Raw genomic sequence first — 14,486 nt, 5'->3', positions numbered from 1 at the left:
ATCATTAGCTAAGGAGTCAAGGGATGTTTACTTTGGCCAGCCTATTTGTTTGGGATCAAACAATCAGGACTAACTTTTATTGCCAGGCAAGGCTCTGAGGCACTCTACTTCTACTGACTCGTTTCATTCTCACAACATCCTATTATTGTCAATGCCATTCTACAAATGAGAAAACAGAACCCCAGAGAGAGAGGTTAACTTGCCCAATGTGATACAGCTAGTGAGTGGGAGAGCCAGAATTTGGACCCAGGATATCTGGTCCCCGAACCACTGCTCAAAAGCACTAAGGTAAACCCCTCTTGGGCAAAAGCTGCCCTATAGAAGAATTGTTGAACACATTGCACATTTGTTATAAGCAAATCATTCTAGGGATTATATATGCAATGGTAATTAATCATTACCAACATTAGCTTTTTTGTCACTTGTATTAGGCAGGATAGGCTAACTGCTATAGCAGAAAATCCCCAAATCTCAGTGGCTTCACCCAACAAAAGTTTATTCTAACCCATTTCATTTTTCACTGTGGTCAGCAGGGGTGCTCTGCTCCATGCAGTCATTCAGGAACACCTCCCATCTCTGCCATCCCCGGGGCTCTTGGAGTCCTCCCCTGGATGCTCTGCATCTGGCCAGCCAGTGAGCAAGCAGAGAGAGAACAGGGAGGTCCCACGAGAAGATTTCGGGAGCCATGTTTCCTTGGCTGGAACTCAGTCACATGGCCCCACAGAGATGTAAGGGGCTGAGAAGTATGGTCACACTTGTGCTCAGAAAGAGAATATGGTGGGCATCTTGCAAAGCACTGTGTCAACGCTTATTTTTAAGGATGTTTGTAGAAGAGAACTGGCAGGAAGGTAACCTGGGCCTCAGAAGACATTGGTTCTGGCCCTGGCTCTACCAGCCACTAGCTGGGTAATCTCCCGCAAGATGCAGTCTCTTTGGTCCCAGATTTCCCATCAGTAAAGTAAAGTAATCAACCAGATGGCCCATTTCAGGAGCCTTCTAATCCAGAATGTTTACACAGTAAAGCATCATTTTATTAAATAACCATGGTGCCTTAATCATTTTTCTATTGATGCTCTATTTGTGCTTTTGTTCAAAATTGCAACCATAGTTGTAACATCAATTCTGAGGGAAAATTCTATCTGTTTTCCTTTAATACTCAATATCTAGTTACGCATCATATATACTCTGGTGGGAAAAAAAAGCTTCCGACTTTGTATTAGGACTAGTTATTTGAAGCAATTCATTAAATTAGGGAAAATGTAGATACCTGTTTCAAAATGCTTAGAGCTGGGTCTAAGTAGTAAATGTAATGTTCTACAAGCAGATCATTTACCGTGATCAGACCATTTTTGTACAAAACAGTACTTACATCTATTAGAGGGCACCTGAGCATGCCGGGTTAGCAAGGTGAGAACCATCAAGCAAATATATATCCAGAACAGCCGAGTTAATAACTACTGACTGAGGTTCCACTTTGTGCCCTCGCTGCCAGAGATCCTTGGTTTCTGAAGTGTGTGATATTATCGTAACCACAGGAATTTTGCAAGGCAGTATGGTTTAAGGGCTGGGGCAAGGTTTGAACAGGCAGGGTGGAGAGGCCTGGGGTTGAATAAGATGTTTTAAACTCCCAGGAAAGATGGTGAGGAGTCAGGTAGAGACTGATGGTTTTCCTGTTTTGGAAAGAAAAAAAAAAGAATATCCATATACAGTCCAGACTCAGAGCCCTCATAGGAGACTAGGGTTAGAAGAAGGAAAGTTGGGCCCACCCAGGGACACCTCCTCTCGTGTCCCTCTGCCTGAGAGTTCTCCCACCCACGTCTGCTGGAAAACACCTGAGCTACACCATCATCCCACCCTTTCCGGCCACCATCACCCTCGGCCCAGCGGTCACTTTCCCTGGACAACTGTGATCATTTCCTCCCCCTACACCCTCTCCCATCTGTCCTCTCACACCTCAGAGAGAGTGTTCTTTATTAAATACACATCAATTATGTCCCCTCCTTGCTTTAAACCCTGTGGCTCTCACAGCAAACTCTAGCCCTCCACGTGGCTTACAAGGTCCTGTGGTGCGGGGCTGCCATTCATGGGCCCTGCCATCCACGCTCACCCCACTACTGCTGCTGTCAGCTACACTGTCCCTTTGGGTCCTTTTCAGGGACAGCAATGGGTCTAATTTGTTCATCTAATAAAAAGCACAATACACATATTATTTGCCTATGTTTCTAGACTTTGGGGGGACACTTTACGGTGTATTAACAATTGAACTCATTTCTTTAAATGTAGAGAACTTCACCTGAAAAGGTACTGGAGGATTGAAGAAAAGCCTATCAAGCATATTACTTGGAAATGCTTTAAAATAAGTTTATTTTGTGTTTCAAGATTTTTCAGACACCCTAGCCGTGTGTTTGCTGTTTTTGTCATTCAGATCTTAGCTCAGTCATCCCTCATCAGAGCCTTCCTAACATCCCTGTTACCCCTTTCGTAGCATCATGGGGTCTCGTTCGTGGCACTCACCATAATTACACTTTCACACCTGCCTGTATGGTTCTTTGATGAATGTTTGGTTTGGTTCCCACACTAGACTTGGAGCACAGAAAGGACAGGGATCTGGTTTGCTTGTTCTGGATACACAGTTCCCAGCTGGAGTAGGTGCTCAGTAATTAGACAGTGCATGATGCCTGCTCAGACACCCATCCTGATGGTCATTTCTTTTCATCACCTTCCCTCAACCCTCTCCAGGCAGCACTGCTGGCTGCTTCTGCCATGCTGCTCCCATGTCCCCCCTACACAGAACTTGACCACAGAACTCATCACACTATACTTCTGTTTTTGTTTCTCCCCCTTGCTAGACTGGGCAGTGATCAGGATCTGAATGCACAGGGCTGGTGTTCAGCAATTGTTTACTACGTTGAACGTGACCTCCAGAAAAGCAGTTCTGGCTGAGATCCCCTGACAACACAGAAGAAGAAGTAACGTGGAAGGAGGCTCCCCAAGCTGGCCATTGTGCTGCTGTGTGTGGAGGTAAACTTCTTCCCCCCTCTCCTCACCCATGATTCATTCCCTCATCTAGCACATGGCTCCTGTGCTCATAAATGAAGGTCGGCTGCTCAACTTGCTTATGCAATGGGTCTCAAACCTGCCAATTGTCCAGAAACACTCGGGCTGCTTGCTACAAACATAAATTCCTGGGCCCATCCTAGACCCGACTGAATCAGGGTCTCCAGGAGCAGGATGCAGGAATCTGTATTTTTAACTGCTTAAATGACTCTTCGTAGCCAACAGTCCATCCTGCTGTCACCTGGGATCCTGGGCAGAGGAGCTAAAGCAAGCACAGTGATCAGCGCAACCCAAGGCAGAAAGCTCAATGGAGCCATTTGAGCAAAGGCCCAAGGGGAGGTCTTTGCTCCCAACTGTCAGTTATAAAATGGCCCCCCACACAAATCCAGGAGTCAGCAGCCGCAGAAGAGAGGCCTCTTAAGGTTCTCATAGAGAACTGAACCTCCCACCTCCCCCTACAAGAAGGGTGACAATTTGTACCATTTGGAGGTCACTCTGGAGTTGGTCTCAGGGATTCTAATTGGGTGCCAATGTGATCCTTATTATTAACCTTTCCAGAAAGTATTTACTGTCTCACAGACACTGTTCTAGAGCTTTACATGTATTATTTTATCTAACAAACAAGAACAGTGAGAGGCTGATGCAGAATAGAATGTCCTGCTCCCTTCTTGGAGAGCATGGGAAAGAACAGTAGTGTCAGGGCCAGCCCTGAACATAGCCTGCAGTAGCTTTTGGCTCTCAGAGATTGAAGCAGACCTCCCTGTGGAATGACCCACCCCTGTAACACTTCCAAGGGTCCCAAAGCCTGGGAGGGAGGCTGGGGCCTGTAGATGGCCAGCTGTTCTCCTCCACCTCACCTATGAACTCAGCAATCCTCCAGGCACCTTCAAATGTTCCCCAAGCGACCGCTCTCCATCCTATTTCTGGATGCCAGAGTCTAGAGCAACAGCCGCAGACCTACAGACCAGCCATATCAGGGAGATTACTTGTGAAGACCTTTTCATTTCAGTGATGTGGGGGCCCATGATTCTTTGGCAATAGGGATTGACTTGGAGGTGAGGAAGGAGGAAGAAAAGCCCTGCGCTAGAATTAGTCCATTATTATTTCAAGATAACTCACTTTTTATGGATTATATTTGTTTAAATATTTTACAGTTTACAGAATGCATTAAATATATTGAACCCTTTTGATCCCCACAATGTCTCATTACAAGGGAAGCTCATTAGCTTCATTTTGTAGCTGAGGTCTGGTAACTCGCCGAGGTCTTGCAGGTTGACCCAAGGCACAAAACCAGACTTTCTGGCTCTGGGATCACTGTTTCCCATTGACACCTCATACGTGGGTGGATAGAAGCTTGTGACAGAGGATATAGAGGTAAATAATATTTGGTTTCAAAGAAATTTAAAGTAACTTTTCCCCTCTTCTCTCTCCTCTCACCCACCCCCACAGTCACAATCAGACAGATGAGGTTGGTTGGCACCTATTGTTGGTCTTACAAAAACAGATGAATTACTTTTCAAACAGTGTCAGTGCTATTCAAAAGCCAACAAAAGGCTAGAGTGTACTTCCAGGGGCCGAAGTGTGTCTTCTTTTGCATTCCATGGAAGTTCTCACTTTTAATTCATGCCACTGAGGAGATATTTGATTGTTTTCTGGAAATGCTAATAATGCAAGACTCATAAATACTAATGAAACGCTATAGATTAGCAGAGCTCAGCAAGTAACCTAGGGGGTGCCTAGAAAAGAATTCTTAGATTAAAAAATATAAAGAATACCTTTTAATCGAATTTTCCCCAGACTGGCTTCCCAAATGTTAATGAATACTCTTTGGCTGTATGGAGAGCAGCCTCAGATAAGTCCCTTAGGAATCCAGAAGTGAATTATTGACTTAGCTTTAGCTTGAAAAGAAATCTATTTATTCAAAGGCCATTTTAGGTGCCAAGGGATGGATGAGTTTAAGGCAAAAGTTGGGAGGGGTGGGAGGGCCCGAGACATTTAGATAAACATATAATTCAAATACATGCTTCTACTTCAGCCAACTAAGCAATCTAGTTTGGAATTTTCTTATTATACTTGGCTTTTCTGACTTGATCTATCAATAGTAATAACTCCCCTGGAATGGTCGAGGCTCCCCGATGTCCGAAACCATATCTTTGTCATTCACTATTGAATCCTTAACACCCAACAGTGCATGCAACATATTAGGTGCTCAGTGAGTGTTTGATAAACAGATAAGGAGTTTTAAAGAACCTTCTTAACACATTTTCCAGAGTTCTTCAGATCTTGTTATCTTTTCCTGAAAGGCAGCTCTGATCACAACATTCTCCTGTTATAAAACCCCCAAATAAGCGCAAACGCTATGACAGCCTCTCTACCCTGGCCATGCCTACCTCCTCTCTTCTCCCTTCTCATCCTCTCTCCCCCCACTCTGAACTCCAGGCTCACCAGAAGACACCCTGTTCTCCTGCTCATGTTCTAGAAGTTTCTCTGCCTGGAATGTTTGAACATCTTTTTCACTTATATCTTTCTGTCAAAATACTACGCATCTTCAAGGTCTTCCCCAAGTGGCTCCACCTTCATGAAAACTGTCCTGATGTTCTCCATGGGCTTGCCCTCCTTCCTCACTGGCTGAACGCAGAGGGGCCCCGATACCTGTCTGCTCCCTGCAGGAACAGCACGACCCCTGGCACAGAACAGTTGGTGAACATTTGTGGTGGTGGTGTTATCTAACATGAATAGGAAAGCTGTGAGTAGGATCAAATTAGAGAAAAGCACCCAAAGCCTTTCCACAACAGAGCAGAAAGATCCCAACAGACAGGGTCAAAAACCCACCCAAGACTGAGGTAAAAGCAAAGGTCATGGCAAAGGGAGAAGGAAAATCCAGAAGAGAGATGAGTGGCCTGAGATACAGTGTCACCAGGGCTTAGAAGCATGCTAAGGGCTGCTTTTCTCTACAGAGAACCTGGCAGCTGGATGGTGTGTGGGCAGATCCATGGCATGGGCTGTTCCCAGGCCTCAGAGGGGCTTGAGCAGAGCCTTGGATGAGAGGACATGACTCCTCAGGATACTTTTCTTTGTTGCATGTTAAGTTTAAGTTCGGGCAGCCATATGCTTTCTATAAACCTGCACTTGGGCAGGACTTGGTTTTTATTTTATGTATCTTCATGCATTTGGGAAATATTTAACAATGAGAAATAAATCTTTTTGCAGTCTTTCCTATAATAGACTGGGATAAGCATTTAAGTCAATCTGGGGAATAGCCAAATATTGTAAGATTCTGTAAATCCCGGGCTGCTTGCCAAAAATGGGTTAATTCCACACAAAGGAATAGAAGGCCACAGAGCAACGCCTGTGAACAGCTCACTCCTTGGGGATCTGGAGCCAAACTCTCCAGAATGAGGGAGACCGGCTCTGGCACTCACTCACTATGTGGCCTGAGCCTCCATCTCTTCAGCTGCAGGATGGGGGAATCACAGTACCTACTTCATAAGGGTGTCATGAAGATGAATGAGTTAATAGAGTGCCTAGAACAGTGCCTGGTATATAATTAGTGCTAACTAAAAGTTGGCTAAAGTTATTATTGTCATCCTATAGCATTTCTTCAGGCTCCATGGACCAAATGGCTCAGTAGTAGGTGCCAATTTCTACACTTGTAAAAACTATGTAAATAATGTCATGAGAGGGTGGGATTACATGCCAGCAGACCAGGACTGAGGTCAGCTGGGGCTTAGATGGGCACATGGGCACTGGGATCATGAGACATTGATAGAGCATGCTATCCAAGGAATTAGAACTCTGAGGACAATTGCTGGGGCATCAGGTAGAAAACATCACCCAGGAGGGCTGCACATGTATGCAACGAAGCCTGAGCTGATCTTGAATTCCAGGCCCAGGTCCCCAGTGTTCCCATCCCTAGGCACGGCACCATCCTGTTTCTCACACAGAAGATTAAATGCAAATGGAAATGATTAGAAAAGTATCAAGTGAAATGCAAGTATAAAGTGACATCATTATCATCCTTAGTTTCTCTGCTCGCCTGGCAGCCTGGGGAGAGTGCTGAACCCATTGTCGAGGTCTGGGTGGGTCTGGGTGGGCCTGTCTGGCCTGGGTGGGTCTCCGTGGCCTCAGACATGTCACCTCACTGCTCTGGACCTCAGATTCTTCATACTTAAGTGAAAGAGTTGGTTGTGATGATTTCTAGAGTGTCCATCCTGAAAATCAACCACTCCTTAATATTTGGGTCCTGGGGAATGTCTTACACCAACAGGCCTCTTAAATTTCCTTGAATCATGCCTATCCTTGAAGTCTTATTTGTACATAAGAACCTGTAATTCCAGAACTGAAGGCAGCCTCTAAGACCTTATGCTTGAGAGCTGAGCTTTAAGATATATGTGGAGGGGTGACCAGGGAAGAGGGGTAGCTCTGTACAAGCAACCAGGAGAATGGCCCCAGCTATATGCTGAGTTCAGAACAGGAGCAGGGAGGCACCCAGGAACCTCACCCTGGTTTCTAAGCACCATCACTAAGCAGCCTGCAAGGACTCCTTTCCCATGGAGAAGAAAGAGAGCAGGAGACTTTGGAGTATTTGGTCGAGGAATAGAAAACAGAGACAAGGGTAATGAGGGAGAGGAAGGTGGAAAGTGGAAAGGCAGCAAACGGTCACCTCTGGTTCTCTCAGCCTTGGAAGGAGAGGACTTTTCAGGCACAGGAATGGGATGTAAGGAGGGGAGGAGACATGGAGCAGGGAAGAGATCATGAGGGGACAGCAAAGAAAGCAGGCATGGGGCAGGATGAGGAGTGATGACCTCTTAGACCAGAGGAGACCCAAGTCCGCTACTACAAACAGCAAGACATAGACATCTCACCTCGTGCTTAAGCTTCAATAAGCTTTGAAAATGGCAAGTGATGTTAATAACAGGTTACATACAGATCTGTCCCGTGGGGAGTGTGTGTTCAACATCTGTCAGTTGAGCTGCAGTGGAAAAAAGATTGAGAACTGCTGTTGCAGAAGGGTTCAGGGAAGCAACCCCACATCAGAACACTGAACACACACATTGATTCATTTATTCAACAACTGCTGAGAACTTCCTACGTGCCAGACCTGATATACTATTCATTTTTATATCCTAAGCCCAATATAATGTGTGTACATAGCAAGAATTAGTTGATGCTTATTGATTACATGCATGCATTTATCTTGTTTATTGAGTCTCAGTACAAGTTTACTGAACCCTGGAAATCTTCAATTCCTTCTCCTTTCCTAAGCCTAAAATCTATGAAACTATTAAAATTGTAGGCCAGTCTCTCTGCATTTCTCTTCAGTTGTCTGTTTTAATCCTTCAGGTGCTGTCAGTGGCATGCCCAAACCCAAAGCTGGAAGAGGAATAAATTACAAGTGGTCAAGGTTGCATCCTTTTGAGCCCAGGACGTGCTAGTAAGCCGAGAGGGTTCTCTGGCCCTAATCTAGCCAAGCACCATGGAGAGAATCAGCGCCTTCTTCAGCTCTGTCTGGGACACCATCTTGACCAAACACCAAGAAGGCATCTACAACACCATCTGCCTGGGAGTCCTCCTGGGCCTGCCACTCTTGGTGATCATCACACTCCTCTTCATGTGTTGCCATTGCTGCTGGAGCCCACCAGGCAAGAGGGGCCAGCAGCCAGAGAAGAACAAGAAGAAAAAGAAGAAGAAGAAGAAGAAGAATGAAGAAGACCTCTGGATCTCTGCTCAACCCAAGCTTCTCCAGATGGAGAAGAGACCATCACTGCCTGTTTAGTTAGGCAGGAAGCAGAGGTGTTTCCTTTCTGGGGCTAAGCCTCCTTCTGACCACACACAGACATTTCAGGAACCCCTGAAATGATGCACTTTGTCCACAGAGTAACTACTCAACCAAGGAACAAACCTCAGACTAAGTGTCCCAGTGGAGGGCAGTCCCAGGGACCACATGGACAATTCTTGGATACTGTCTTGGCAGCTATGTGTCCAATAGCAGTGCTCCTTACTGCAGACCCAGGCATGCCTCCCACCTGTCTCTGGCATACCCCATATGCAAAAGCACAAAGAACATTTATCCATACATCTTGATATGGTTTCCAAGTGTGTGCACATGCACATAACACACACACACAAATTCAGGCAACAGGTACATGGGCAAGTATATTCTGCTCATCAAATGGTCATTGGCTATGTACTTTGTTCAGGGAAGTACATTATCTATAATCACAAAAATGTCTCACGGGAAAGCCTTGCCAGATTCAGACACATGTATACAAATTCATAACCAGCAAGGCCCCCATACACCATCTATTCCATAAACCACTCAGGTTAGATATGCATGCTTTCCTATTTCTGTCTCTACACATAAACTTTTACTAGAAGTACTCATAATTGGACATTCCAGCAACCTGCTACAGTCCCCACCCCTGTATGTCTTGATACAGACACACCAAGTTTATGTGCCTCTGACCCCTCACTTGTGCCAAGATGTTTAAAGTGTGATGGTTCAAAATTCATTGAAAGCTCTTTTCTTGTAACTCATGACAAGGTCCGTCCTCATTGTCACTGAGAGGTGTTTAATGTGGTCCAAGACCTCTCTTTGAAACATGACCCCCCGAAACCACTCAGCAAAGTGCCTTTCTCCAAGCAAGAACAAACAGCTCTTGGTAGTGACTACTAGAAAGCTATGGAAGCCCACTCATTTATGTCAGTGGACTGCAATTGTGTACCTGTGCAATGTATGTTTTACAGATGGAAAGGGTAAGGAGATGCTACACCTGAGCTAGGTATCTCCTATATAACCAAAGTTTCCAGCAGGGAAGGAACTAGACAATCATCAGGACAGTCTCACAGAAGGCAACACTGGAAGTGATGTCATAAGGTTGTAATGCGTGCATGGTATGGCACAGGTGGGATGCAGAGGTAATGGAGTTTAAATGAAAGTAGGATGAAGCTATAAAGAGGTTTATTTATATTTATCTTGAAGCTCAGGCAAGTGCCTTGCACACAGTAGGTACTTATAACTGTCTGTGGTTACTGTTGGATATGTGATGTTGTTAAGGGTAAGCTTGTAATACCTCACCAATTCTCCCCAAGTGATCTTCTCTTCTAAGTGAGCCCACTAATTGCTGCAATGAATGAAATTGGGTGTTTAATGCTGCAGGAGGGTACATGTAGGTGACACGTGTGCCCTGAGGTATGTGAGGACATGTAAATTAGATCCACAGTGAGCTGAGGAGGGCTTTGCCCACCAGAGAGAGGCTGGGAAGCAGAGTTAATCCGCTTATAGGATGAACTGGTTGGTATTTTGATTGTATTGTGACTGTATTGCAAAGATGGACAATTCACTCCTTGGGAGCAAGTTGTGCTCTAGAAGTTTATTTGCAAATATGCTGGGAAGCTCTCTTGAAGTATTTTCCCAAGGAAGCTATTCTACACAGTGGCAAAATTGCTATCTAATTAATAATGTAGCTACACTATGATATTTATAGTAGCAAAAAACTAAATTCTATAAGATTGCATTAAAGGAAAGATATATTCTATTTGCTCACTTGGGCTGCCTGGTACTCACCTGCACTCCAGGTGTACTTTAGGCCCGTGGAGGGTGGGCATTTAGTGGTGACCCTTGCACCAGGGTTTTCTAACAGATGACCCTGTGAATCATCATTCAAACCTGCATATATTTTACAGCCAGTCGCATTTGCCCTCTCACCATATATGGCTGTAAACTGCCTGAGCGCTCAGGCCTCCCACTCATCAACCCCTTTGACCACAGAGAGAAGCACTCTGGTTCTCTATCCCCTTGTCATATAGAGAGGTTTTCATGGAGCCTCTGGCTGTGCCCTTCACATAACAGAATGACTTGCCATCTGCCTGCACCAAACCCAGGGATGTGGGAGATGTCTCCCCACATCTCCCACTGCTCACCAGGACAAGCTGCCCTTCCTGTCTCCACCTCTCAGTCCCCCTAAAATGGATGGCTGGGGAGACGTGGAGGCTGACAGCTGAGACATGGTGTCAGATATGATCTAGGAGGGCGGATCACCGGGATCCGGGACCATACAAGTAACATGGTTTCCATGGCAACTGCTTGCTCCTTTGAATTAAGACAGCAGTCAGTTGTCATTGCCATGACAAGGCCTCTATCTCCAGGCACAGTGTCCCTGCTATCTTCTAATCCAATGGACTTGCTGTCACCCCAGGCATGAAACACCCAGGACCTCACTTCTCAGTCACTTCCACAGCCTGTGACTCAGAAGAGCCAAACCCAGAATGGGGCCTCTCTTTTCCTCACCACAGCCTCCCCTGACGACATTTCGTGGTGTGACTAGAGGAGTCCCAGCGCAGGATCGGCCTTAAAGGTTTTGTTAAATAAACAGGTGCATGAAAGGAGCCTAAGGCCATTTGTGGTGTCCACTCTCTTCTTTCCACTTCCTTCTCATCGTTTTCTCCATCTTTTATGCTTCTCTGATTCCCTCTTCTGCCTGCACCAGGCCAGCCCCAGCCCTTTATTCCTCTCCATTTTCACTCCTTCCAGCCTCTGTCCCTGAACTGCCACTGGCAACCCACGGGACCTCAGAACCAGAGACTGCTTGACTCATCTGGGAAGGTTAAGTTCACGGGGGACAAAAAAAGGGTTCCTAAAGAAGAGGCTTCCTAGACCAGCACAGGCTCGAGAGATCCCCTAGGCCTGGACTTCTCCGGCCGGCGGCCAGAGGAGGCCTTTCCCCATTGCTCAATGGATTCCATGTTTTTATTTCTCAGGGGGAGCAGGGAGGGAGAAAGGTAGAAAAATGGCAGTCAACTTTCCAAGAAAAATATAAATGGTCCAAGCTGTATAGTATTTGTCAGTATTTTTTTTCTGTAAAATTCAAACACACACAAAAGAAAAATTTATTTAAATAAAACACTTTGAAAATGAAAAGTCTTGATGGAGTCAGATGGTTACTTTCTCAACATTAGGTATTACCCCCACTCAGACATCACTCAGAAATGATCGATGCAGGGACTCTCTGTGACATAAATGTCCCAGCCCTCCCTGGTCACTGCCTTCACCATGGTAGAGTCATAGGTCTGAGGACCAGGAATGTGGCTGTCTCACCCTTGCTTGCAAAACAGATGGCCTTGGAGACCAGACTCCCTCAGAGGTGCCAGCTACAGGAAAAATACACTGATGTTCCTTGGCAACACTTAGAGAACTTTCCGTCAATGAGGTCCATCAATGGCTTCTTAAAGGAAAAGGGGGGGAAATAGCAGAAACCTGAGGAAAAATGGATCTTTGAGTTAAATCCAGTGTTGGGAAGGAAGGGATCAAAAACCTCTATAGTAGCCACTAGGGCAAAACATGTGTGTGTATGTGTGTGTACACTGTCCAATATGGTTCAATATGGTACCACTAGCCACATGTGACTATTTAAATTCATTGAAATGAAATAAAGGTACACTAGCTCAGCTACGTCTGCCATATTTTTTTTTTTCCTGAGATGGAGTCTTGCTCTGTCACCCAGGCTGGAATACAGTGGTATGATCTCAGCTCACTGCAACTTCCACCTCCTGAGTTCAAGGAATACTCATGTCTCAGCTACCTGAGTAGCTGGGATGACAGGCATGTGACACCATGTCTAGCTAATTTTTTTTTTTATTTTAGTAGAGATGGGGTTTCACCATACTGGCCAGGCTGGTCTTGAACTCCTGGCCTCAAGCGATCCACCTGCCTCAGCCTCCCAAAGTACTGGGATTATAGGCATGGGCAACTGCGCTTGGCCATGCCAGCTACAACTCAAGTGCTCAGTAGCCACACGTGGCTAGCGGCTGCCATCCTGAACAGCATAGGTCTATGATCTTGTTGGGGGCAGGGTCAAACACCTGGGTAAAACACCCATGCTGACTGGATTTCAAGGAGGGCTTAGGAAGGAAGGCCTAGAGCACAGGTGGACTCTTTGCCTTATCTCCCCCAAGGCAGATTATGTCTGTAGTTCCAGATGAGTTCATTGCTGGGCTCTTCCCCATCACCACACAGTCATGACAACCAGAGAACAGAGACTCCTCATTCAGCTCCCTGTTCATCCACCCAGAACATTGCTAAACTTTTCAGTGCAGAGGAGGAACTGATGCTCAGAAACCATCTGAGAGGGGAGCAGCTGCTGCACACCTGAGGGGATGCTGGTGCTCAATGCCCGCAGCCCCACCCGCCCTGGCTCCATCCTGGCCTTGGGGTATAATATGGATTTGGACAATGCCATCACGCCATTAGCATTCTCAACTCCACAGCACTCTGCGCTGGCCCCTTGCCCTTTGACCTTAGTAGTATTTCCTAATTCAAAGCCACAGGTTTACAAGACTGAAAAAAAAATCCCTTCAACCTGCTTTCTGTCTGTCATAGAAACAGACACTCAAAGGGGTGTTTTCAAACACCTGTGTGTGCAATGCCACACTATATTTATTCAGGAATGGCTGTGACTGTGTACCTCCATGAGGCTGTTCATCCGATTAACATTTCTGACTGTTTACTATATGCCAAGCACACTAGGTGCCAGTGATACTAAGTTGTCCTAGAGGGGCTCAGAACCTGGTAGGGGGGCACAGACAAGCAAACAGACCATTACAAGACTGTGGTCATTCCTTCCTTAGAGGGAAGCTCCCAGGCTGGCTTCAGGACAGGCCAGGGGAGATCGCCAAGGAGGTGTCTAGAGACTTGCACAGGAAGAAACTGAGAAAGGAGGGCCCCAGGTGCACAGTCTACAAAGTGCAAGTGCACCCTGGAGTAGTGATGCAGGCAGACAGGGGGACCCTTCAGAAGCCATCGGGGCTCTCTGGAGGCCATAGGTGCAGTGGGCTAGGACTCAGGACTAGGGTTGTCCCAACCCTGATGCTAACTCCAATTCTCACTAGTTATGTAATTGGGACCCATGGCTTAATCTCTCTGTAAGACTTACCTGCTAAATAAAGCTAATGAGAGTAACTACCTCATAGAGAGCATTACATGATCGTGTGTATAAAGCATTTAGCACAGGACCTGGCTTATATTAAGTGCCCAATAAATGTTACTTATTATTATTAAGGATTGAAGGAAAATCATGAGACAGCTGTGTCCTAGGAGTCAAAGGAAAAGAAATTTCCAAGAAGAAAGCAACAGTCCATCGAGTCAAATGACGCAGTAAATCGAATGAGATAGGGATCGAAAATAATTTGCATTTTCTATTCCCCATGCTGTGATGTGTTCCCTAATTTCACCACATACTGCACTATCTACAGGATTACCAATACTGCATGGATTAAGGTCTCCAGATTTGCAGTGACAGGCGAGGCTGCCTAATTATCTGTCCCGCCTCTGCCCACAACCAAGTCGCCCTAGCGTGACAGTGCCATCTGGTGGCCAGATCAGGAGAAAGCGTGAGTCAACATCTTATTCACCTTAGAAGTGTTTCCTACAT

General features: G+C 45.9%; 1 protein-coding gene across 2 annotated transcripts in view; it reads left to right on the top strand.

Moving 5' to 3' along the window:
• KIAA0040 (KIAA0040 ortholog) overlaps positions 1-11,977 on the top strand; it is a 34,692-nt gene extending 22,715 nt beyond the window's left edge. For both annotated transcript variants that reach the window (XM_030935686.1, XM_010367388.2), the window contains exons 2-3: positions 2,850-3,021; positions 8,401-11,977. In XM_030935686.1, the coding sequence (XP_030791546.1) occupies positions 8,534-8,833 (300 nt within the window). In that variant the 5' untranslated portion in view covers positions 2,850-3,021; positions 8,401-8,533 and the 3' untranslated portion in view covers positions 8,834-11,977. The remainder of the gene's footprint in view (positions 1-2,849; positions 3,022-8,400) is intronic.
• Positions 11,978-14,486: the final 2,509 nt, after the last annotated feature.

This window comes from Rhinopithecus roxellana, chromosome 8 (genome assembly GCF_007565055.1).
Source record: "Rhinopithecus roxellana isolate Shanxi Qingling chromosome 8, ASM756505v1, whole genome shotgun sequence".
Lineage (NCBI taxonomy): Eukaryota > Metazoa > Chordata > Mammalia > Primates > Cercopithecidae > Rhinopithecus > Rhinopithecus roxellana.
Note: the sequence above shows the minus strand (reverse complement) of the source record. Positions and strands in the feature narration are given on the sequence as shown.